This window comes from Pan troglodytes, chromosome X, assembly GCF_028858775.2.
Source record: "Pan troglodytes isolate AG18354 chromosome X, NHGRI_mPanTro3-v2.0_pri, whole genome shotgun sequence".
NCBI lineage: Eukaryota > Metazoa > Chordata > Mammalia > Primates > Hominidae > Pan > Pan troglodytes.
The window spans coordinates 41,534,540-41,561,782 of NC_072421.2; the positions used below are offsets into that span (position 1 = coordinate 41,534,540).

Sequence of the window (27,243 nt, forward strand, 5' to 3'; positions counted from 1 at the left end):
GGCTCTAGCGATTCCTCCCACCTCTGCCTCTTGAGTAGCTGGGACCACGGCCACATGCCACAATGCCCAGATAATTGTTTTTTTTTTTTTTTTTTTTTTTTTTTTTAATAGAGATGGAGTCTCACTATGTTGCTCAGGCTGGTCTCGAGCTCCTGGGCTCCAGCAATCCTCCTGCCTCAGCCTCCCAGAGTGCTGGGATTACAGGTGTGAGCCACTGTGTCTGGCTGACGTTTGAGATTGTTCACAGTGTTTTCACCAATATAAAGAATGTTGCCATGAACACTTTTGTATATGTCTTTTGGTGGTCTTTTGCTGCATATCCAGGATTGGAATTGCTGGTTTATAGGATACATATGTGTTTAGCTTTAGTCAATACTGCCAAACAGATTTCCCAAGTAGTTGTACCAGTTTAAACTCTTACTAGCAGTAGGTCGTGTTGCTCTTCCTTATCAATACTTAGTATTATTATCAGTCAGTGTTTCTAATTTTAGCCCTCTTGGTGGAAGTTTAGGAATATCTGGTGGCTTAAATTTGTATTTGTGTCTAGTGTTTAGAATACTTTCACGTGCTCACCAGTCATTTTACTATTTAACTCTTGCTTACCTATAAAATTTGAAGCTTGGCTAATAACATCTTTTGTAGTTCAAAATCACTAGTTGAATGAATTTTCTGAAATGAGGCTTTTAAAAATAAACTTAATTGGCTGGTCATGGTGGCTCACACCTGTAATCCCAGCACTTTGGGAGGCCAAGGCAGGTGGATCACGAGGTCAGGAGATCGAGACCATCCTGACCAACATAATGAAACCCTGTTGCTACTAAAAATACAAAAATTAGCTAGGCTTGGTGGCATATGCTTGTAATCCCTCTTCTGAGAAGTCTTTAATAGATACTCTCTACCCTCTTCTAATTTACTCCCTTTCCAAGCGTTTTATTAAGGAAAAATCAAACATACACAGATGTAGATAAACTTCCATTTGCCCATCAATCAGCTTCAACTCATGGCTAGTCTTTTTTACCTACCCCCTTCCATTTTGATGCAAAACCCAGACAGCATTTCATCTTACATATTTCAGTATATCCCATTCTAATTTAGATGTTTTTTTCCTTGGTGCTCATATTGTGCTGCTCTATTGTAAATTATAAGTTCAATTTAGTTCTTACATATTCTCTCATTCTGCTTTGTAAACTTCTCACAGGTAACAATCACTAACACTTAACACCTGTGTGTGAGGATCTATGAAATTGCTTCACCTGCATAAATTCTTTATATTCTTACAACAGCTCTAAAAGGTAGATATTACTGTCTCTGTTGTATATATAAGGAAACCAAGGCACAGAGGTTGAATAACTTGTCCAGCTTGTACACCTAGTTAAGTGGTAGAACAGGAATTCAAACTAAGGCAGTTTATCTTCAGTCTTTAGTGTTAACTACTGCATTACATAATGTCTGAGTAAATGAGCGCTCTACTGCATATAAGTTCCTTCAATCGTCCTTTTTAATTAGCATTTTTTCCTTGTTAATTTTGCCTCCTGTCTTGCATTTCCAACGGCACACAAGTATTATTTGCTCTTTCATAAAATCTAGCTAAAAGGGCCCTTAGCATACAACTCTCTTATTTTTTATTTATTAAAAAAAATTTTTTTTTGAAATGGAGTTTTGCTCTTGTCACCTGAGCTGGAGTGCAATGGCGTGATCTCAGCTCACTGCAACCTCTGCCTCCTGGGTTCAAGCAATTCTCCTACCTCAGCCTCCTCAGTAGCTGGGATTACTGGTGCCCACCACCACGCCCAGCTAATTTTTGTATTTTTAGTAGAGATGGGGTTTCACCATGTTGGCCAGGCAGGTCTCGAACTCCTGACCTCAGGTGATCCACCCGCCTCAGCCTCCCAAAGTGCTGGGATTGCAGATGTGGCCACCTCTCCTGTTTTAAAGATGATCATCCCTTGCTTTTAGCTGTTCTGCTTCTAATTTTATATGTGATATTCTATCAAAAAATTGCTGACCTCTGGTCTTTTTGTTTAATAATAGTGTCTCTATAATTATGGGGAGAAGGTACCACATACTGAATTTAAATATTTTCATCTTTTATATACTATATTTTAAATTTTTAATGTTTTTATTTTTGCTTTAACATTGTATTTGAAAATTTCATTTGCAGTAACTCGATACAGCTTTCACTTTAGATTTTTCTGTTTTGAGTATTAGCCCTTACGGTGTTAATTTGAGTGTTCGAATCTTTAGGATTAATTGTGCAAAGATATAAAGACTTTAGAGAAGCCAGCCAGGCACGGTGGCTCACACCTGTAATTTCAGCACTTTGGGAGGCTTAGGCGGGTGGATCACGAGGTCAGGAGTTCGAGAGCAGCCTGGCCAATATGGTGAAACCCAGTCTCTACCAAAAATACAAAAAAAAAAAAAAAAAAAAAAATTAGCCGGGTGTGGTGGCACATGCCCGTAGTCCCAGGTACTTAGGAGGCTGAGGTAGGAGAATTGCTTGGACCTGGGAGGTTGGCTCACTGCAACCTCCACCTCCTGGGTTCAAACAATCTCCCTGCTTCAGCCTCCCTAGTAGCTGGGATTATAGGTGCCCGCCACCACGCCTATAGCAAAGATCGCACTACTGCACTCCAGCCTGGGCGACTGAGCGAGACTCCGTCTCAAAAAAAATAAATTAAAAATAAATAAATAAATAATGACTTTAGAGGATACTTCTTCTCAGATCTTTCTTAATGGAATTTGTGTAGTAAAACTATTACAGAAACAACCCAAATGTCCATTGTCCATCAAGTGATGAATGCATAAATAAAATATACAATGGAATATTATCTGTCAATGAAAAGAAATGAAGTACTGATACATGCTACAACTTGGATGAACTTTGAAAATGTTATGCTTAAGTGAAATAAACCAGTCACAAAAGACCTCATATCACATGATGCCATTTATATGAAAATAGATTAGCATGGGACTGAGGGGAGGTTGGAGGGAAGGGAGAATGCTATTAATGGTATGAAGTTTCTTTTTGGGGGTGATGAAAAAATAATCTGAGATCGATTTTGGTGATAATTGTGCAACTCTGAATATACTGAGAACCTTTGACGTGTACACTTTAAATGGACGATTTGTATGGTATGTGAATTAGATCTCAAGGGCGTTATTTTAAAAAACTTAAATATAATTTATAATGATAATCTCATTGATTAAACATAATTTGAAATTCTTTGGTGTACTTTTTCAGATTGTTTACATTTATGATTTAACCAATCTGGTTTTGGAAGATACAGGCAGAAAGAACACCCAGTGGAGGCACATAAAAAATGTTATTAGACTGGGTGCAGTGGCTCATGCCTGTAATCCCAGCACTTTGGGAGGTGGAGGTGGGCGGATCACTTGAGGTCAGGAGTTCAAGACCAGCCTGGCCAACATAGGGAAAACCTGTCTCTACTAAAAATACAAAAAATTAATTAGCTGAGTGTGGTGGCACACACCTGTAATCCCAGCAACTTGAGAGGGTGAGGCACGAGAATTGCTTGAGCCCAGGAGGTGGAGGTTGCAGTGAGTTGAGATCACGCCGCTGGACTCAAGTCTGGGCGACAGAACGAGACTGTCTCAAAAAAAGAAAAAGTTAATTATTAATACTGCCTTGTCTAAAATGTCATAAATGAAATGAGATCTTTGTTTTCAGTGTATTGGGTTAGCATTTCATGATTGGGTTAGTAACTTAGAAAAGTTAGATAATTTTGTCAAAAATTGGTAAAAAGCTGTTAACAGATAACTTTGAGTTTATCTTTTTTTTTTTTTTGAGACAGAGTCTTGCTCTCTCACCCAGGCTGGAGTGCAGTGGTGCAATCTTGGCTCACTGCAACCTCCACCTCCTGGGTTCAAACAATCTCCCTGCTTCAACTTCCCTAGTAGCTGGGATTATAGGCGCCCGCCACTACGCCCGGCTAATTGTTGTATTTTTTAGTAGAGACAGGGTTTCGCCATGTTGGCCAGGCTAGTCTTGAACTCCTGACCTCAGGTGATCCGCCTGCCTTGGCCTCCCAAAGTCCTGGGATTACAGGCTTGAGCCACCACGCCCGGCCTAACTTTGAGTTTATCTTAACCTGTTGTTTCAACAGAGTAGATTGATTGATAGGCATACCCGCATTCTGTAACATTTGATGTGACTTATGTCTAATATTAAGTCAACATTGCTCACCTATTGGCTGATTTAGGGACTGGGGTTTGTCGGAACTTCACAGCCTTTGTAATGATTTAAAAAAGGAGTTTTCTTTTTAAAATAAGTCTTTTCGTTTTGATGATATTTTTCAACATTAGTACATGCATTTTTGTATTATCCGGATGACTGCCTCATAATCAAGAACTGTTAACATCATTTTGGTACTTATGTTAGCTTAATAATGTGTTGGTGCCAAGGGCAAATGATGTCACAGGATACTATGTGTATAGAGTAGTGTAATCATTCAGGTAGAAGTAGGAACATATGATGGTGGTATAGCCATGCAAAACTCGAACCCATGCCTTAGCATTCAGTAATACACTGCCATCTGTCACGTTATATTAATAGTTTTATTTGTATTCCATTTATAAATTTATTTTGGTTTTAGTTATAAGAGCAGTAAGCATAAGGAATTTAATCCTAATTTCATTTCTGCATTTATTTAAGCAACATTAAAATAGAAAGTGATTAAATTAGTTTTTAAAAATTCTGTTATGATAGAACCAGAATTTGCAAGCTTGAGCCAGCTTACTTAATATTATTGCTGGAAACCTAGCATTTGGCATTAGGTGACTGGAACTGGGACTGCAGTTTTGTATTTACTAGGTTATTTCTCTATTTATGAAGTGGGAAATATATTTCTAACTAAAAGGGTCGTTCATTTGTTCATTCTTTCACTCAACAGATAATTAGTTGTGTAGCACCACATAATTTTATCTCATTACTAGTTTAATTTTCCCTGCTGTCAAATTTTCTTTAGAGCCAGCACAAAATCTGATAGGAATATTATGCTATGAATTGTCTTCTAGAAGGTAAGATACCACCCCCACTCCCCCTTTTTTGAGACAGGTTCTTGCTCTGTCACCCAGGCTGAAGTGCAGTGGCGTGATCATGGCTCACTATAGCCTTGAACTCCCAGGCTTAAGCCATCCTCCTGTCTCAGCACTCCCAGTAGTTGGGACTACAGGTGCATGCTACCACGCTGAGCTAATTTTTGTATTTTTTGTAGAGAAGGATTTTGCCATGTTGCCCAGGCTGGTGTGCTGGGCAATTCCTGGGCTCAAGTGATCTGCCCACCTCGGCCTCCCAAAGTGTTGGGATTACAGGTGTGAGCCACTTCACACGGCCTATACCTTTAACTTGAAATTTACTTTTTAAAAAATAGGACAAAATAATTTTAAAATGTGGTAGGATTCTGTTGTAATGCAATGGAATAACAGCTATATCAGTAAAACTGTTGAGGCTGTTCATTTATTTAAAAACCTAAGCAATTGTGGTGTGTATACCAGGAGCAGAAAATTCTGATAATTTATAGTTGGGAGAATAATTTTCCTCTGGGCTGGTCTAGAGATTATATTTATAGGGACCCTCTGAAGATTCAAAAATAAGAATTGTCAAGAGGGGATAATCAGCATTTCAAGAGAGGAATAACCAGCACTTGTTAAAACACCTGCTCTTTACTGGGTCCCTCCGTGTGTCTGGTACTTCACATACATTCTCCTATTAAAGCTTTTCAACAGTCTCTGGAGGTATTAGCCATCTTGAGAGAGAGAAAAAAAAGATACCTGGAGTTAGAACATCATCTGTTGTCGGCCTGTCTGCTATGTTGCAGTATATGCATTGTTGAAAACCTCATAGTCTGCAAAAATCAGGTACCAAAAACTAACAATGTGTATAGGGAAAAATGGGCTTAAGAGTAAACTGATCACTTCAAAGCTATGTTACTTTGTAATTAGAGCACTAACAAAACAATAAAAATTCCAGTAAAATAGCACAGTTTTGAAGATCCTAAATTTCTGACAAACTACAATAAATATAGGACTTGAAAAAGGTAGCTTGATGGAAGGGGCAGGTATAAGGGGGAGGGTTGGGGTGACTGACTTAGGGAGACAAAGCTAAGATGCATAAATATCAGGTGGAACTGCGTACATACTTCTGAGACAGAGCATGTGGCCTGACTAAGCCAAGAAGAATAATGTGGGGCTAGGAGGTGGTGGTGATGAGCATCTGGTTCAGACGTATAACCCCCAACCCCATGCTGCATTCAGCTTCTGTTACTCGTGGGTACAAAACATCAATGTGTTGGGGGAAAAGTGGCAACCACTATTCTACTTTGTGAATTTGACGACTCCAGGTACCTCATAAGTGGAATCATAAAATATTTGTCCTTTTGTGACCGCTTTATTTCAGTTAACATAGTGCCCTCAAGGTTCATCCATATTGTAGCATGTCAAAATTTCCTTGCTTTCTAAAGCTGGATTATTTTCCATTGTTTGTATGTATATTTTATTGACACATTCATCTGTCAAACGGATACATATGCTTCCACATTTTGGCTATTGTGACTAATGCCGCTATGAACATGGGTGTACAAGTATTTGTTCAAGTCCCTTTCAGTTCTTTTGAGTGTATACCCAGAAGTCGAATTGCTGTATGTATCATATGTAAATTCTGTGTTTAACTTTTTGAGGAATCACCATATGTTTTCCACAGTGGCTGCACCATTTTACATTTCTTCCAGCAATGCACAGGGGTTCCAGTTTCTCCCCTTATCCTTGCTATCACTTGTGTTTTCTGCCTTTTTGATTATAGCCATCCTAGTGATATCTCATAGTGGTTTTGGTTTGCATTTCCCTGATGGCTAATAATGTTGAGTATCTTTTCATATGCTTATTGACCATTTGTATGTCTTACACATTCAGATCCTTTGCCCATTTTTCAACTGAGTTGTCTTTTTATTATTATTGAGTTGTATGAATTCTTTGTATATTCTAGATACAAGTCCCTTACTGGATACATTATTTGTAAATGTTTTTCTTGTAACTTGTGGGCTGTGGGTTGTCTTCTCACTGTTTACAGTGTTCTTCGGAGCACAGAAATTTTAAAATTTTGATAAAGTCCCATTTAACTATTTCTTTTGTTGCTCCTGCTTTTGGTATTGTATCTGTTAGAATCCATTGCCAAATCCTAGGTCATTAAGATTTACCCTCATGTTTCATTCTAAGAGTTCTATAGTTTTTTTTATCTTATATTTAGGTCTTTGATGCATTTCATGTTAATTCATGTTGTTACTGGGAAACACTTCTATATGTAGTAGGCTCAACAATGAATTATACACATGTTGTGTTACACAATGCATTTTAAGTCAGTTAAGAGAAAGGAGAAATATGCAGTCATACTGTTTTCTTATAATTGCATAATTGTATTTACCAGTGTTATTTCACTGAGGTTGTGTCTTGTCATGCTCCTCCGGTTGTCATACTGGAAGTTGATTTCTGAATTAATTTTTTTTTTTTTTTAGACAGAGTCTTGCTCTGTCACTCAGGCTGGAGTGCAATGGCGCGATCTTGGCTCACTGCAACCTCCACCTCCTGGGTTCAAGCACTTCTCCTGCCTCAACCTCCGAGTAGCTGAGATTACAGGTGCCTGCCACCACGCCCAGCTACTTTTTTGTATTTTTAGTAGAGATGGGGTTTTGCCATGTTGGCTAGGCTGGTCTCAAATTCCTGACCTCAGGTGATCCACCAGTCTCGGCCTCCCAGAGTGCTGGGATTACAGGCGTGAGCCACTGCACCCGGCCCTGAATTCATTTTTGAAATAAATTTGGTTGATAGTTTTCTTTCTTTCTTTTCTTTTTTCTTTTTCTTTTTCTTTTTTTTTTGAGACAGAGTCTTGTTCTGTTGCCCAGGCTGGAGTGCAGTGGTGTGATCTTGGCTCACTGCAACCTCTGCCTCCTGGGTTCAAGTGATTCTCCTGCCTCAGCCTCCCGAGTAGCTGAGATTACAGGCGCCCGCCACCATGCCTGGTTAAGTTTTGTATTTTTAGTAGAGATGGGTTTCACAATGTTGGCCAGGCTGGTCTCGAACTCCTGACCTCGTGATCCACCCGCCCTGGCCTCCCAAAGTGCTGGGATTACAGGCGTGAGCCACTGCGCCTGGCCAATTTTTGTATCTTTAGTAAGGATGGGGTTTCACCATGTTGACCAGGCTGGTCTCGAACTTCTGACCTCAGGTGAGCCACCTGCCTTGGCCTCCCAAAGTGCTGGGATTACAGGCGTGAGCCACTGCGCTTGGCACGATAGTTTTATTTCTTTCAGTGCTTGAAGAATGCCATCCCACTGCCTTCTGGCCTTCATGTTTTCTGGTGAGAAATCAGCTGTTGGTCTTACTGATGATCCTTTGTATGTGGTGATGGATGCACTTTTTGCTGCATTCAAGATTGTCTTTGTATTTGGCTTTTGACAGTTGATGATGTTTCTCAGTCTGGATCTTGGATTTATCCTACTTGGAATTTGTCGAGCTTCCTGCATGTGTAGATTAATGGTTTTCATTAAATTTGGAGGCAGTTTTTGATTCTGATTTCTTCAAATGTCTTTTCTGTTCCCTTTTCTCCCGTTTCTGGGGCTCTCATTATGCATATGTTGGTTTGCTTATTTTGTCACACATTTCTCTGAGGCTCTGTTCATTTTTATTCCTCTGTTATTCAGATTGCTTAATCTAACAGTCTGTATCTTTGCTGATTCTTTGTTCTGACAGCTCATTGGCTGAATTTTTCATTTCAGTTATTGTACTTTTCAACACCAGAATTTCCGTTTGGTTCTTTTTGTTGTTAAATTCTGTTAGTCTCTGTTTGTTTAGAAATTGTCATATTTTACTTCTTTAAGCATGGCTTCCTTTAGTTCATTGAACATAAGCATAAGAGCTGTTTTTGAGGTCTCTGCTAAGTCTGGACCTTCTCAAAGTCAGTTTCTTTTGCCTACTTTTTTTCTGTGTGTGGGGCACACATTCTTCTGTGCATGTCTTAAATTTTTTTGTTTAAAACTGGACCTTTTATATAATATAGCAACTTTGGATACCCTACACCTCTAGCAGCTTTGTTGTTTTTTGCTTCCTTATTTATGTAGTGACTGGCTGAACTATTTTAGTGCCTACCCCTCAGCCTGTGATGTTGCTCTTCAGAGGGTGTAGCCTTAGTCATGCCTGGGATGATGGTGATTTTAGCAAGGCTTTGTGAGTTTCTGTGATCTCTCTGTTAAACCTCTCTCTGTGTTGATATCACATGCACATATTAGCCTCTACTAATTGCCTACTGATTGGTCTGTTGATTTAAATGACTCTTTGGGACATAAATTGCCCCACAGTCTGATCCAGTTAAATTCTTATGCTTTCCAGGGGTAAGTAATCTTTGAGGCTGTGTCTGAGGTTTGTTCTGACCCCAGGAAGGTTCTTAGCTTTTATTTCCCTGGTTCTCTCTGGTAAGCTGCTAGCTGAGTAGTTTAACTTGTTGCTGTCCACCACAGGTCTTTTGATAGCTGCTTATTACCATGATCTCTCCTGTTTTCTGTTGTTTTCCAACACACCCTCAGGCAGCATATTACCATATTGTTTCAAATAGTTCACTTTAAGACAACTTCAGAACTCTGTTCTTACGGCCTGCCTTTCCCCCTGGGCAAAATCTTTACACCACTGCTTCAGAACTGGGTTGGACTGTGGCTCACTTCTCAGAGTGACACCTCTGCTTCTTGAGCAGGGTGATTGGCTTTGCCTGCCATGGAATCTTGACTCTGAGTGAGGTGGGGTGGGGGCCATTAGGACCACGCTTTTCTTGACTTGCTGCACCTGGGGTTAAGAGCGTCTGCCTCACAAGTGGGGCCTAGCTGGAAAAAAGAGCCCCAGACTTCTTAGCCACTCTTGGTGCAATAGAGCCTCTGCAACTCAAAGTTGGGGGTGTTGAGAAATGCTGCCTGCCTTTCCCTCCTGGGGAGATACCATCAACTGGGAGCTGGGTCGGGGGAGGTGTGTTCTTGGCCGTTCTCACCTGGAGTGGAGCTACTGTCCTGCTGAGCTGGCTCAAATGCCACAGACTGTCCTTACTGAGATATGGTAGATTTTCTTAAATAAATTATTTTTTCATTTGGTATATGCCCTTAGGACAATTTCCAGAGGCTTTTAGTGTTTTTTGTTTTTTAAAAAAATAATTTTCACCAGTTAACGATTGTTTCACTGGGGAGAGCATTTACGGAGCCTTTGATGGCACCATTCCAAAAGTTATTTTTAATGTAAAATTACTCAAATTGCCTACAGCCACTTAAAAATTTGTGTTTGAGAATGCTTTGGAAAAGATGCTGAAGTTTATATGTATGTAAAAGCTTCATTACTCTAATTGTGTACGTACAACTTGACAGATGCTCGATATGGAGGAGGTTTGAATAAGGGTGTTTGGCCAATTACTGAGCATTTCTAAAAGAATAAATTTCTGCTGCCACAAAGAATTTTGAATGCAGGATGCAGTTCTGTTGCAGTGACTTATAGGAAGTAGCCATGGATGTACACAGTAATTTAGTGACAAAAATCAGGAATCTGTAAGGGGTGTGTATGTGTGTGTGAATAGTGTTGGAAATAAAATATGAGCATTTAGCTCAAGTAACGTATTTGAATTTAACAAAGATTAATTGGACATCTTTATTTGCATTAACCTGAATTATTGATTGGATTTAAAGCTGTCTAGAAGTAGCATCACACTGGGGATGGGGAGGGCAGGAAACCTGTGCTTAATACAGTTATCTTGACTGGCTTTGGGTATAATTTATCATAATGTGTGATAAGAATGATAAAGTCTGTGCAAATGATAATGGCAGTGCTGGTGGAACTAGGAGAAGAAAAGCTTTTACCTTTGAGCAAAGGCCACATTTTAAAATAACTTAGGGATGTTTAGGTGTATAGCTGTGGGCTCAACTATTAAAAATAACTTACTGTATTTCAGACTCCTTAACATGAACCTCCCCATTTAACACACTCTCTCTGTCAGAGGGAGAGATCCCCAGACTTCTCAGCCACTCCTGCCTGTTTGAGAAGCATTCTCAAACACCCCCTCCCCCAGAGAAGGGGCCTCATTTTGTTGCCCAGGCTGGCCTCAAACTCCTGGGCTCAAGTGATCCTCCTGTCTCAGCCTCCGGAATAGCTGGGGCTATAGGTGTGCACCACCACAGCCAGCTAATTTTTATAACATGATTTTTTATTCCATATATCTGAGGAATACAGCTAATTGTGTCTTAGTTCCTTGATATGTACTATAACAGTGACAACGATACTTAACATGCAGAAATTGTGAATTAAGTGAAAAATACAATTTTGTAAAACATGTTTCTGCATCAAAAACTAAACAGTTTGTCTTGGGAGTGGGGTTATGGTGAGATTAATGGTAGTTTCCCCCTCCCTTTTCTGACATTATTGATGTATGGTGTGATAGTTAAAACTGTAGGACACTGGCACTTGTACTGTCTGAGTTTGAATCCTGGCTCCTACCACTTTGACAGCCTGTAGTCCTCTGTCCCAGTTTTTTTACTCATGAAATTGGGCTGATAATAGGGTTGTTCTAAGGATTAACTTGCTTAGAATAGTGCCTGAGACAAATACTTAAATGTTAGCTATTGTCACTATTAATGAGGAAAATGTTATTTAAAATTTGAGGTGTGTCAACCTGGCTGCACTAGTATTGAAGTTGGGAAATGAGAGACAAAGTTGGAAAAATAAGTTAAAGGCTGATTATGAATGACCTTGAATATGTACCAGATGGAGAAGAGAAGCCATTCAAGGTTTTAGAGATTGAAAGTGTTGAGATTAATTTAGCATTAATATACTGAACGATTGGTATGGTAGTGTGGACGCTAGCCAGGATGCTGTTAAAATAGGAGTCTAGGCTAGAGTGGTTTGAGTGGGAGTGGAAAAGATAACATTGGACACATCATGAAAGAAGAATGAAGGAGATGGGAAGGGAGAGATTTGACTTTGTTTTTACTGTATTTCCCCACACTCCCAATTTTAGTTTTGAGCACTGCTATAGACTGAACGTTTGTCTCCACTCCTCCACCTCGCAAATTCATATGTTGAAACCTAACCCTCATGTGATGGTATTAGGAGGTGGGGCCTTTGGGAGGTGATTGGGTCATGAGAGTGGAACCTTCACAAATGGGATTAGTGCCCTTGTATTAATAAAAGAGACTCCAGGGAGTTCCCTCACTCTTTCTGCCTTGTGAAGATACAGTAAGAAGATTGCTATCTGTAAACCAGAACGCAGGCCTTCACCAGACGCTAAATATGCTTGGCACCTTGATCTTAGACTCCTCAGCCTCCAGAACTGTTAAGTGTTACTTGAGCCACTCACTCTGAGCTTTTGTTACAGAAGGGGCTAAGACAAACAAACACCTGTTGTTTGCCAATGAATCCTTGGGATTCAGTGATGAGCAAAGCTTGCATAGCTTCTGCCCTTAAGGAGCTTTTATGTTTTAGTAAGAAGATAAACTCACACAGGTGCTATGAGAAAATAGGGTAGCTGGCTCCTAGAGCCTGGGATGTGAGTACTTGATGAATCCTGAGTCAGGAGAATTGGGAGCTGCTGAATTAATATGGGTAAAACTAAGCAGACTGCTTTGTTCAGAGGCTCTCAGAGGTGGCATGAAGGAGCACTTTGTGAAGGAACAACAAGAAGGCAAATTGAACTGGAGTTTGAACAAGCTTTGGCTGGGGTTAGCTGCAAGATGAGGCTGGAATTGGGTGTTTGAGGGCCTTGTAGACCATTAGATAAATATTTTGATCTTCATCCTGGTCTTTGAAGATTTTTTTTTTTTTTTTTTGAGACGGAGTTTCACTCTTGTTGCCCAGGCTGGAGTGCGGTGGCGCAATCTTGGCTCACTGCAACCTCCACCTCCCGGGTTCAAGCAGTTCTCCTGCCTCAGCCTCCCTAGTAGCTGGGACTACAGGCATGCACCACCATGCCCGGCTAATTTTGTATTTTTAGTAGAGATGGGGTTTCTCCGTGTTGGTCAGGCTGGTCTCGAACTCCCGACCTCAGGTGATCTGCCTGCCTTGGCCTCCCAAAGTGCTGGGATTACAGGCGTCAGCCACGGCGCCCAGCCAGTCTTTGAAGATTTTTAAGCAGTGCTATGACATATTTTGCATTTCAGTAAAACTCATAGCGATGATTTTTAATACCGAAAGAACAAAACAATGGTAGGAATGGATGCAGGCCTGACAGTCACTGCTTTCAAAAGAAAGCTCAATCCCTTTTCCCTGTTGTTTCCTTTTCTCCCCGTTTGAATTTATAGAGAACAACAGAGATTCTGTAGAGAACCTTCATGGTATAGTTGGAAGAGCCAAGGGTTTTAGAGTCTTAACGGAAATTATTGTGATCTTGTATAAGCTCAGTGTACTTAATCTCTTAGCTTCTATTTATGTCTGTTAAATTGGACTGATGGCTGTATGAGATAGGTATTATGATTAAATGAGATTATACAAATAAAGCACCTACTGTTGTGCTTGATACACAAGTAAGTACTTAAAACTTTTCAAGAATAATATACAAACTAAGAACTGGAAAGGAGCCACAGAGAACTTTTGAATGGAATGGAACCAACAAGTCCACAAAAGAAAAAAAATCTTTAGCATAAATACTGAGACCTGTTTCGCCTTGCCCACAGGGTGGTTATGGACCATAGTGTCTAAATATAATTGATTGTGAGGTGTATGCTACAAGTAATTATAAGCAATTAAATAATTAGTTAAAATAGTAATGTTTGCAAATGAGATTACCTAAAAATATTAGAGTCAAGATTATCCCCTTAATTATTTTCACTCACATTTCATGTGTTTTCGATTGAGGCATCAAAAGAACCCTTGAAGTCCAGCATATAAGCTATTAATGTTTGCTGTTTTTATTTTGTGTTCTGCTTTATACAGTTTTTGTTTTTTGGCAATTTCTCTGTGTCCATAGAAGTGTGTCAAACCTGTGATAACCTTATTTTAGTGTCCTTTCTCATGCTGTGGTAGAAAAACTGCTGTGTAGGTTACTTTTTCTTCTAGACAACAATGCACTAAAATTTTGTCTTTAAAAACATAATTGAATCTGTCATAGCAACAGCATGTTCAATTTAAAAATTCAAAAAGATCTAAACTTGGCTTAAAATAAGTTTTTTTGTTGTTGTTTTTATTTGAGACGGAGTCTCGCTCTGTCGCCCGGGCTGGAGTGTAGTGGTGCGATCTTGCTCTCTGCAAGCTCTGCCTCCCGGGTTCACACCATTCTCCTGCCTCAGCCTCCCGAGTAGCTGGGACTTCAGGCACCCGCCACCATGCCCGACTAATTTTTTGTATTTTTAGTAGAGACAGGGTTTCACCGTGTTAGCCAGGATGGTCTCCATCTCCCGATTTGTGATCTGCCCGCCTCGGCCTCCCAAAGTGCTGGGGTTACAGGCATGAGCCACCGCGCCTGGCCAAAAATAAGTATTTTTGTACTCTAAAATGGTGGGCATTTTGAAAGAAAGCTTAGCTGAAAAGATGCTGCTTACTGGATTGTAATAAACATGAAACAATTGATTTATACGTTCACATTATAATTTTAAATCAGTATATAGTTGACCCTTGAACAACATGGGTTCAAACTGTGTGGTCCACTTTCACTGCAGATTTTTTCAATAAATATATTGGAAAATATTTTGGAGATTTGTGACAATTTGAAAAAAAACAGGATAAACTGCATAGCTTGGAAATACTGAAAAAATTAAGAAAGGTGTGTCATGAACACGTAAAATAAATGTAGATAATCTATTTACTACCATAAAATATACATAAATCTATTATAAATTTAACATTTATCAAAACTTAATGCACACAAACGTTTTTATAGACCACATGTGGTGCCACGTGCAGTTGAGAGAAATGTGAACAAATGTAAAGATGGATTAAGTCATAACTGCATAAAATTAACTAGTACATTCTCTACTACTGTAATTTCATAGCCATCTCCTTTTGCAACTGCGATGAGTTTGTTGTAAGTATCCGATGAAAATATGTGACGCTAATCTCTGCATGAGCAGTTCATCTCTCCAGTAAATGGTCTATCGTAGTAAAAAATGATCTCTCATGTTCTCATGTATTTTTCATCATGTTTAGTGCAATACCATAAACCTTGAATAACATTACGGGACTCATGAAGTGCCACTAGTGGTGCTGGCGAACGGGCTCCCAAGAAGCAGAGAAAAGTCATGACGTTATAATGTTCTGCAAAGTTTCTTATAAGAAAAAGTTGAATTGCTTGATAGGTACCATAGATTGAGGTCTGAGGTCTGCAGCTGTGGTTGTCCGCCATTTCAGATGATTGATCTTGTAAACAGATGATGTAATCTTACTTTATTGGTAAAAACAGTACAGTACTATAAATACATTTTCTGATTTTCTTCTTTCCTTTTTTTTCCCCTTTTCTTTTCTTTTTTTTTTTTTTTTTTTTTGAGACTGTCTCACTCTGTCACCCAGGCTAGAGTGCAGTGGTGCGATCTTAGCTCGCTGCAACCTCCACCTCCCGAGTTCAAGCGATTCTCTGCCTCAGCCTCCCTAGTAGCTGGGATTAAAGGTGCACACCATCACACCTGGCTAATTTTTTTTGCATTTTTTATTAGAGACGGGGTTTCACCATGTTGGCCAGGCTGGTCTCAAACTCCTGACTTCAAGTGATCCGCCCGCCTCAGCCTCCCAAAGTGCTGGGATTACAGGTGTGTGAGTCACCACCCCTTCTGAGTTTCTTTTTTTCTCTAGCTTGCTTTATTGTAAGAATACAGTATTATAATACATGTAACAAAATATGTTAGTCGCCTCTTTATGATCAGTAAGGCTTCTTGTCATCAGTATGCTGTTAGTAGTTAAGTTTCTGAGGAATCAAAAGTTATTTATGGGCCGGGCGCAGTGGCTTATGCCTGTAATCCCAATACTTTGAGAGGCCGAGGCGGGTGGATCACGAGGTCAGGAGTTTTAGACCAGCCTGGCCAACATAGTGAAACCCCATCTCTACTAAAAATACAAAAAGTAGCCCGGCATTGTGGCACCTGTCTGTAGTCCCAGCTACTTGGGAGGCTGAGGCAGGAGAATCACTTGAAACCAGGAGGCAGAGGTTGCAGTGAGCCGAGATTGTGCCACTGCACTCTAGCCTGGGCAACAGAGCAAGACTCCGTCTCCAAAAAAAAAAAAAAAGAAAAAAGAAAAAAGAAAAAAGGAAAAGAAAAAAAAAGTAGTGAGGTCTGGCGCCCTCTGCTGGTGAAGGCTAAGTATAGCTTGTGTTGTACAGTTAGGTCTCTTGTCTCTAGTGAGTCAAATATTTTAAGAATGGAAAAACAAGGGTTATAGATGTCGGTTAAACATAGAAATTTGAAAGGAAGAGAAGTAATTCCCTTTGATTGTTGGTACATAAAACCGGAATAGGCAAAATTCACAAGTCAAGATAATTTCCAAGTCAAGATAATTTCCATGTTTGAGCTTAAGGATGATCTATCAAATTGTTTTCTAAGAAACTCATTTCACTTTGATGTCCAGTAAAGGAAATAATCTGGTAGGGGGTTGGAGTTGCTGTTGCTTGTTTATTGTCTCTATCCCCAGTCTGTAATGTTCCACAAAAGCAGAGATATTTGATGCACTGTGTACTTCCATATATTCTCCTATGATTAGAACAATATGTGGCCCATTGCAGATGCTCAGTACACAATTTTTGAATGACTAAGCTTTGAGTTTTTATTTAAACACCTTTTTTTTGGATGAAAAGAAAAATTGAGAGAAGCAAATCTTAAGTATCCTAGGATCATATATAGAATCAGAGGATTTCAACGTGCTGTATAAAAGGAGAGAGATTCTGGAACATAGGGCAAATTTTAGCAGAGTTGGGATAATGACTGGGTAAGAAAGGATAATTCTTTGTCCTAAAAGGGATTTCTCTGGTATTAAGGCCCTGTGTGAAAGCTGCTGGAGAAATTCAGTTCTGCAAAGTTTAAAGTAAATGGTTTGCTGTTTATGGAGTACTAGATTACTTAATACAGTCCAGCCTTTATCTAGGTAAAGGTGATGCTTTTCCCATTGTGGAAGATGTTAGGATGCTAAGTTTGAATATGAAAATGTGTTGTGTGTCGTAGAGGCAATCAAATCACCATTTTGGTTGTATTTCCCATTGCAGAAAATTAAAGATGCTTCTGTTTGTATAATAATTTTGTTTTTATGAAATAAAGCGTAAAACTTCATGTGGTAAATTTTCACACTGTGATTCATTGTATTTGAGCATGCCTATAGAAAGTAATTGTTACTGTGTCAAATAGTGAATGATTTGAATAATTACTAAGTTGTTCAGTTGTGTGTAGGATACTGCTGCTTTGACTTGGTAGAGAGCTTGTTCTAGCCCTGCTAGGTATGCCTAAATCTCTGTGACATAAAAAACAGGCTCTTTTAGAGTTGTGAGACTGCTACTTGAAATCAGGCAAAGCTGTGTGATTCCCAGCTGTTTCCACCACTTGAGTATTGAATAGGATTTATTAAGAAAAGTAGTGGTGTTATTCTTGGATAACTTAGTTGTATCTGTGATAAGTTTTTTTCCCCCACTCAAACCTTTCCAAATTATATCTGAAGGCAATATTTTCAGATTCATTCCTGAAATATTTAGGAACTCTGCACAGTACATTGTAGAAAGGGAAAAGAAAATTTACATTTTTTTGAGAATTACTGTGCTTGCTATTTGCGAGACTCCTTTTATTAAAGCAATTCTCATGGCTTTCTTTTTTTTGTGTGGGTAATAGCATCTCAATTTTAAATACCTGGAAAAAGAATGAGAGAGGTTGTTACTTTCTTTTTAAGATAGGCAGATTGTAAGTGACAGAAGTTGGATTTTGAATGAGTTATGTTTGAATCCAGAAATTATTTTTAATTGCTCCATGCCTATTTCCTGCTCTTTATCTTGCATCTTAGTGTGCTGAGGGAAAGGGATCAAATTCTTATGTGGTAGTAGAGAGATGCAGCAGAATATGCTGTGCTGAGACCTGACATACCTGCTCAGCAATACCGGAAATATAGAAATGAGGACAGCTTGTCGGGTAGAAGAAACAGAAACCAAGAGCTAGAAAGGCGAGACTATATAAGAGATAGGGATAGCAAGCAGCTTGAGGCTTTTGCTGATTGAGTGTCCTGTCATAAGCAGAAGATGATTTAGTTCTGTGGTTTTAGAGAAAGGTGTTTTGAGAGAGGAGTTTCACACTGCCGCTTTTCCCATTTATCTTAGTTATTTTGTTTAAAGGGATAGTCCCTTAGTTATCCACATAATACTTTTGTCTAGAATAACTTATACCATGACTTTTGCCAGGTATTTCTGATTTGTGTATAGATGGTTACTGAATTCATATAGATGGAAGGATATTGTGCATAAAAATATGAGAATATAATTTTGAGGTATTTTAGCTCAAATGATCTCCAAATGCTAAAAGAACTGCAAGGTAAGGGAACAGTGAGTACTCTATATATACAATTTTACTGTGGGAAAATATACATAAAATTTACCATTCTAACCTTTTTTTTTTTTTTTTTTTCTTCTTTTTTTTTTTTTTTTGAGACGGAGTTTTGCTCTGTTGCCCAGGCTGGAGTGCAGTGGTGCGACCTCGGCTCACTGCAAGCTCTGCCTCCTGGGTTCACGCCATTCTCCTGCCTCAGCCTCCCGAGTAGCTGGGACTACAGGCGCCCGCTATTGTATGTTTATTAGAGGTGGGGTTTCACCGTGTTAGCCAGGACGGTCTCAATCTCCTGACCTCGTGATCCGCCCACCTTGGCCTCCAGAAGTGCTGGGATTACAGGCATGAGCCACCACGCCCGGCCCTTTTTTCTTCTTTTTTGAGACGGAGTCTCACTCTGTCATCCAGGCTGGAGTTCAGTGGCACCAACTCGGCTCACTGCAACCTCTGCCTTCCGGATTCAAGCGATTCTCCTGCCACAGCCTTCCGAGTAGCTGGGATTACAGGTGTGCGCCACCACGCCCAGCTAATTTTTGTATTTTTAGCAGAGACAAGTTTCACCATGTTGGTCAGGCTGGTCTTGAACTCCTGACTTCAGGTGATCCACCTGCCTCAGCCTCCCAAAGTGCTGGGATTACAGGCGTGAAACACCGTGCTCAGCTGATTTTAACCATTTTTAAGTTTGCAGTTCAGTGGCATTAAGTACATTCACATTGTGGGATGCTTACCATCATCCATTTCCAGAACTAATCTTCTTTCCAAACTGAAGCGCTGTACCCCTTAAGCAATAACTCCCCATCCCCCCAGCCCCTGGCAACCATCATTCTACTTTCTGTCTCTACAAGTGTGACTAATCTGGGTACCCGTGTACGTGGAATTATGCAGTATTGTTCTTTTGTGAATGACTTATTTCACTTAGCATGATGTCCTCAAGGTTCACCCATATCGTAGCACCTGTCAGAATTTCCTTTCTTTTTAAAAAATTCTAAATAATCCACTGAACATAGGTACCACATTTTGTTCGTCCTTGGATTGCTTCCTGGAAAGACTTTTAAAAGAGACACAGTATTGGCTTAGTAGACAAGGTGATCTCCCTGGCCCCCTACTTGCCCCACACTTGGGAATATATAGTCGCTAACCTCATCACTCTCAGGAGGAGATGGTAGGGAGTGGAGGTTGTATTTATTTTTGGGAAAAAAAACAGACTCCCAGGTGGTGCTGATGAATCCATCTCTTCCTACCCTTTTGTGAATAGTTGAATCTGTGTTCAAGATTCCCAAGTTTTGCCTGAATTCTAGACGTGTAGAGCCAACTCTCTAGTGGTTTTCACCTCAGTTTCAATGTTAAGAACTGTACGAACTGCCACTCTACCCCTTTCCTTGGAAGAGAAGTGGACGGGAAACCTGGAGTCCAGGATTATATAAGCCAAGGAAGCTCAGAGTTTCAAGAAGGGAGAGGTGGTCAGTGTCTAATGATGAGAAGAGGGCAAACAGGATGAATATTGAGAAGCAGTTATTTGATTTGTCAGTAAGTAGAACATTGATCTGTGGACCTTCTTCTCATGCGTCCCCTAATGCACATACTCAAAAGCTTTGTATGTAATTTTTTAGGGGAATTAATCTTGAAGCCCATCCCTACATCTCGATTAAGACCTTCTGGCTTAAAGCAGTTTTAGTTTTAGTAGCTTTGGATGGAGCCAGGTGATGAGAGAGAATGGACAAAGTGGAAGGTGAGATGGGCGGGGCATGGTGGCTCACATCTGTAATCCTAGCACTTTGGGAGGCCAGGGAGGAGAATTGCTTGAGCCCAGGATCTCGTGACCAGCCTGGGTCTCAAAACAACAACAATAAAAAACCCAAAATTTACAACTTACCTACTTTGTCTTCATCACATTTATTTAAAAAGAAAGAAAAAGGGGAAATGGAGACAGTCTTATGACTTGTGGGAAAAGGGAAGGGCAGACACTGGTGATTTTCAGTAGGGAAGATTCAAGCACAGGCTGGGAAAAGATTGATTGGGGATGATGATGATTGGAGCATCATCCCTTGGAGAGGGTATACAATGGGATCATGACTCCAGGCTGAGGGACAAGAAAAAGAAGAAACTGGAGCAGATTTGAAGTAGACAAGAATAAAGTTGAATTGGTTAGCTAATATTTTGAGTGCCAAGAAAATAATTATTCACATATTAGCCAGGTGTGGCAGCACGAGCCTGTAGTCCCAGCTACTCGGGAGGCTGAGGCAGGAGAATTGCTTGAACCCGGGAGGCGGAGGTTGCGGTGAGCCAAGATTGCGACACCGCACTCCAGCCTGGGTGACAGAGCGAGACTCCGTCTCAAAAAAGAAAATAATCATTCACATAATTTGTCAGCAGACCCAAAGTGGCTAAGGAAAATGATATGCAAGTTTCTCAAGGTTTTGAAAATTGTCTGCTTCACGTAACACTCTTTGTAATTTAGGGTGTATAAAATGGATAACAAAAGCGAAAGAGGGACTGCTTAAATCAGACCTTTTCATTTTTTTTTCCACTTTATGTATTTAAAGAGCTTCTATGTCTTTAGACTCACCAGTACTTGATAGTATCAGTCTTAAAACTTTGTTTTGCTTCGCCAGTTTGATCAGTGGAACAAATTTTGGTTTTGTAATTTGCATTTTCGCAATTACTAATGAGGTTGAGAGGCAGGCTAGTGTAGCATTTAAGAGCTATGGACTCCCTGGGTTGGAATCCCATTTTGCCACTTAGTACTTACTGATACGGTAATTTACTTTTGCTCTCTGTGCCTCCCTTTCCTTACCTGTAAAGAGGGATGATACTAGTTCCTACTGCATACATTTGTAAGGATTACGGTGCTACAAACAGTGCCTAACATGCGAAAAGCTCTATTTTAAAATTACGTCTTATTTCATGTATTTATTAGTCACTTCTATTTCTTTTTGAGAAGTCTATCTTCATATCTGTTTTTCTACTTCTCCCTGAAGCTTCTGAATTTTGCCTAGAGGAGGACATATCTTTTTTGTGTGTGTGACAGAGTCTCGCTCTGTTGCCCAGGCTGCAGTGCAGTGGTGCCATCTCGGCTCACTGCAAGCTCTGCCTCCCAGGTTCACGCCATTCTCCTGCCTCAGCCTCTCCAGGTAGCTGGGACTACAGGTGCCCACCACCACGCCCGGCTAATTTTTTGTATTTTTAGTAGAGACGGGGTTTCGCCATGTTAGCCAGGATGGTCTTGATCTCCTGACCTCATGATCTGCCCGCCTCAGCCTCCCAAAGTGCTGGGATTACAAGCGTGAGCCACCGCGCCCAGCCAACATATCTTAACAAATCAGTTTTTGTGTGTGCTTTAGTCAAGTTTTTTTTTTTTTTTTGAGACAGGGTCTCGCTGTGTTGCCCAGGCTGGAGTGCAGTGGCCCCATTTCATCTCACTGCTACCTCCGCTTCCTGGGTTCAAGTGATTCTCCTGACTCAGCCTCCTCAGTAGCTGGGACTACAGGGGTGAGCCACCATGCCTGGCTAATTTTTTTTTTTTTTTTTTGTATTTTTAGTAGAGATGGGGTGTCACCACGTTGGCCAGGCTGGTTTTGAACTCCTGACCTCAAGTGATTCGCTTGCTTTTGGCCTCCCAAAGTGCTAGAATTACAGGCGTGAGCCACTGCGCCTGATTTTAAACATATTCCTCTAGCACTTTCTATAGTTGTTTACATTTTCCTCATTAATCTGCCTGTAATTTGTGTGTATGTCAGGTGGTGGCGGGGGTTAAAATGTACGTCAACTTTTTTTTGACAATGATAGAGAACTTGAAGAGGAAGAAGTCTTAGAGTCAGATCTGAATTAGAGTCTGCTCTGCATAACTTAGGCAAGCCCCTGCTGTCTCTTATTTTTGACTCTGTAAAATGGAGATAATACTCAATTTCTGTGCTGCATAGACTGAGTATGAGAATCAAGTGAGTTGTGGCAAAGCACTTCGAAACTTCCTGCAGTGGCTTGGTAACCTAAGTGTCTGGTGAAAAATACTTGGGTATTAATATTACAGAAGCAAGCCCCAGGTAAGTTTTATATACCATGGTATACATTTGGTTTTGAATGTCTTAAGCCAGGTCATAATTAGAAAACTTAGAAATGAAACTTTGCAATGCTTGTGGGAAGTCTCTCTCAATCTCTTGAGAGCCAGTGAGTTAGAACCAATCAGTTAAGTTTCTCTATCTGGTGGCACATTAGAGTCATTCACTGGGGGAGATTTTTTGCAAAGTTCTGATGCCTAGGCCTTACTCCCAGATATTGTAATTTATTTCATCTGGAGAGGAACCTGGGCATCAGTGTTTTAAACAAAATCACTTCAGGTGATTTTATTGTGTAGCTGAAGAGGGCTACTGATCTAATGAATATAGAATTGAGGATTTGGTAGCATTCTCCTATACTTGTTTGCTGGTCAGTTTGTAAAGAAGAGTTCCCTGTTCTTAAACAGTTGTGGCCTTGTAACCCTGTTATGGCTCTAGGAGTGGCTGGAGCCAAAACCTTGCCAAAGTAGAGAGCTGAGATCATCTGACAAATTCAGTTGTATTGGAGTATTATGTAGTTTGAACCCTCTTAAAATTTTACCAGAGGTTTTTGGGGGGTTTTCAGGGTTTTTTGTTTGTAGGGGGTGGAGAGAGCGGGGAGCTTAACAGAAATTTGTTCTCTCACAATTCTGAAGGCCAGAAGTCCAATATCAATGTGTTTGGTAGGTTTGGTTTCTTCTCTGGCTTGCAGGTGGCCACCTTTTTGCTGCATCTTTACGTGGTCTTTACTCTGTATGCGTGCACCCCTGATGTTTCTCTCCAAAGCGTCAAAGTTTATGTTAAAAGTACTTAGAAGCTAGTTTAAAAAACCGTTTATAATGCCCTAGTATCAGTGATAAATGTTAGTTGTGCGGCCTGCCTTGAAATGTTTTAAAAAATCACTTTGTACTTTGTCTTAGTACACATGTTACTGAAACAGGAGAGTTCCCTGACTCCCTCACAGGATGTGTGACAGGGATGTGGCTCATTTATTCCTCTTATGGGAAGGGGAGCACACAGGTGAGCAGGTACAGGGGCCAGGGTGAGCACTTTTGGGCTCCGGCCCCACAGCAGTGTCTAGGAGTGTTACAATGCTCCTTTAGCCTTGCTGTCCCAGCATAAGTGTTAAACAGCTCAGAGAAGAGTCAGTGTGACAGCCTTTTTGGGTTTCCGCATTTAGGGCATCCCGAGTTCTTTTCCTGTGTCTGGGAAGAATCAGGTCACAGGGACTTGAAGGATGGTGAATGTGGGGATTTTATTGAGTGGTGGAGGTGGCTGTCAGTGGGATGGGGAGCTGGAGAGGGGATGGAGTGGGAAGATGATCTTCTCCTGGAGTTCGGCTATCTCACAGCCAATCTCCAACTGCCCCCAGCTTGAACCTCCTCTCCACCTTTAGACACTTCCTCTCTTCTCTCCTTCTCTGCTGTGCTTCTCTGCCACTCTTCTGCTTTTGGAGCCTGGGGCTTGGGGTTTATATGGGCACGGGATAGGGGTGCGTGGCAGGCCAAAAGGGAACACTTGGGCATGAAAACAGGAATGCCTGTTCTCATTTAGGGCTGCAGGTCCAGGCTTGAGCCCTCACCAGGGACCCCACCCTCATACCTCTTGTCCTTATTCTTACAGTATAATGAATGCATCAGCAAATTGAAAACAGATAGTTTTTGCCGTTTCTTAATTTAATTAAAATGACAGTTAAGTACTTTGATATATTGCCTTTGGAGTCATTTCCAGGAGGCTATATTTGTTTGTTTTCTTGGTATAATGGCCAGTGTACCAATGATCAGTTTTAAGTTAAATGTAGTATTAATGAAACTTCAGCTTTTTACTTTCTCTTCTTGTTTGTATAGCCCCTTTTTCCTGATTAGATTCACTGGTGATACTAAATTTGAACAGTTCCATAATTCATGTTTTTTATATCTAAAACCAATTACTTTTTCCCCTTTCTATTTGTAGGTTATGCAATGGTCTCTGCAAGATGGTTTATTCTTGAATTGGACCTTTTTAAGACTGACAAATGCTGGTACTTCATCTTCTATAAGTGGACTATAATTTCTTTTCTCAAGACAACTACATAAGCAGACAAAATTGCAAAGATCTGCCCTGTGTCGAGTATGACAGCCACGACTCGTGGCTCTCCGGTCGGAGGGAATGACAACCAGGGCCAGGCTCCTGATGGACAGTCTCAGCCCCCCCTCCAACAGAATCAGGTAGGATGTTGAAGATACTAGTTAAAGCTACAGTGGGGCTGGACTCAGTGGTTCACATCTGTAATCGCAGCACTTTGGGAGGTTGAGGCAGGCAGATCACTTGAGGTCAAGAGTTTGAGACCAGCCTGGTCAACAGGGTGAAACCCTGTCTCTACTAAAAATACAAAAATTAGCCGGGCGTGGTAGCATGCACCTGTAATCCCAGCTACTTGGGAGGCTGAGACAAGAGAATCACTTGAACCTGGGAGGCTGAGGTTGCAGTGAGCTGAGATGGCGCCACCATACTCCAGCCTGGGTGACAGAGCGAGTCTCTGTCTCAAAAACAAAAACAAAAAACCTACATTGGTGGGTCTACTGTTGGGGTACTAAATGATGGAACATGTTCTAAATAATTTGTGAAGCAACTGTTATTTTAAGTTTTGATTAACAAAAGTGAACACATTGGGCGCAGTGGCTCACACCTGTAATCCCAGCACTTTGGGAGGCTGAGGCAGGCGGATCACAAGGTAAGGAGTTCGAGACCAGCCTGGCCAATATGGTGAAACCCCATCTCTACTAAAAAATAGAAAAAGTAGCTGGGTGTGGTGGCACGTGCCTATAGTCCCAGCTGCTCGGGAGGCTGAGGCAGAAGAATCCCTTGAACCGGGAGGCAGAGGTTGCAGTGAGCCGAGATGGTGCCACTGCACTCCAGCCTGGGTGACAGAGCAAGACTCCATCTCCGAAAAAAAAGAAAAGTGAACATAGGTCTTGCATAGTAACAAGAAAGCTCAAGTGGTGTAGATGGTAATACTTGAGTATGTAGTCTGTCTTTTTCTGATGGCTTATACTGTCAGTCATTAAAATTAACTAAGCCATGTGTCAATTCTAAGGGGGAAAGCATTAAATCATTCAGTGTAGCCTATGGTTAGCATTGGACCCATCATAAATCATGACACCACTTTCTACCCCATAAATACATACAATTGTAAATTGTCAATTTACAATAAGATTATAAAAAGAACATGGACCCAAGTCATGTTGCCTAGCGTTCAAATTTCAGCTTTGTACCATACTTGCGTTATGACTCTGGGTTAATTATATAACCTCTAAGCCTCAGTTTGTTTATCTGTACAATGAGGGTAATAATAGTGTAACTACTTCATGGACTGTTAAAAGGATCAATTGAAGTAATGCTAAACATAGATTTTGGTATTAAGGTTATGCTGGCCTCAAAACTCATAGGGTGTATCTCTTTCTGTTCTCTGGATGAATTTATGCGAAGTTTATTATTTCTTCATTAATTGTTTGGAAGATTTTACTGGTGGACCCATCTGGCCTGGGGTTTTATTTATGGAAAAGTTTTAATTGAAGATCCATTTTTTAATTTGGAGATGGGGTCTTGCTCTTTTGCCCAGGCTGGAGTGCAGTGGCACGATCTTGGCTCACTGCACCCTCCACCTCCCTGGTTCAAGCGATTCTCCTGCCTCAGCCTCCCGAGTAGCTGGGATTACAGGCACGTCCCACCACACTCAGCTAATTTTTGTATTTTTAGTAGAGATGGGATTTCACCATGTTGGTCAGGCTGGTGTCGAACTCCTTACCTTGTGATCCGCCTGCCTTGGGCCTCCCAAAATGGTGGGATTACAGGCATGAGCCACGGTACCCGGCCGATCCATTTTTTTTTTTAAGTGGAGGAATTTTTTAATTTTTAGTGTCTTTTGGTAAATTATGGTTTTCAAGGAATTGGTTTATTTCATCTAGATTTTCAAATTTGAGGTAAAGTTGTTAACGACCCTTTTTATTATCTTTTTTGTGTCTTGGGGCCTATGGTAATGCCTCCTTATTTCTGATACCACTACCAATGTCATTAAACCTTCTAAAAACAACTCTCTTGGCTTTACTCCCTCCCCCCACACCCCTCCCGCCAACACACACACACACACACACACACACACACACACACACACACACACTCACACACTCTCATTCTCACTCACACACTCTCTCGCGCGCGCTCTCTCTCTCTCTCTCTCTCTGTTCCTTTTGCTTACTTTGGATTTGGTTTGCTGTTCTTTTTCTCATTTCTTGAAATGGAAATTTAGATAATTGATTTCAGTTGTCTTTTCTAATATATACAGTTTTATATTGGGAAGTATTAAATTGAATGACAAAACATTAAAACTTACGATGTACAGCTCACATCACAACTTACCTTCTATAGAGGTAAGAGGTAAGTTGAGGTGTGTGTAAATGATCACAAACATGCTGCTTCCAATTATTACATGTTTATGTAGAGTCAGGTAAGTTTTTAGGCAAAAGTGTTATTTTGAAGTTTTTATACTGTTATTTGGGGATAAGTTCTTATTGTCCAGCTATTACAGATTAGATATTCTATCGTAAGTAGTATAGAAAAGAGCTTCTGTCTGTCTCTCCTTTTTCTTCTTTCTCTGCCATTTTAGAGAAGTGAACAAGTCGGGGGTTTTTTCTCCCCCAAATAAATGT

At 40.5% G+C, this 27,243-nt stretch overlaps 1 protein-coding gene across 6 annotated transcripts in view; it reads left to right on the forward strand.

Moving 5' to 3' along the window:
• The window catches only part of USP9X (ubiquitin specific peptidase 9 X-linked), a 146,854-nt gene that overhangs the window by 13,774 nt on the left and 105,837 nt on the right, over nucleotides 1–27,243 (forward strand). For all 6 annotated transcript variants that reach the window (XM_016943056.4, XM_016943058.4, XM_016943055.4 and 3 more), the window contains exon 2: nucleotides 24,509–24,762. In XM_016943056.4, coding sequence (XP_016798545.1) covers nucleotides 24,667–24,762 — 96 coding nt within the window. In that variant the 5' untranslated portion in view covers nucleotides 24,509–24,666. The remainder of the gene's footprint in view (nucleotides 1–24,508; nucleotides 24,763–27,243) is intronic.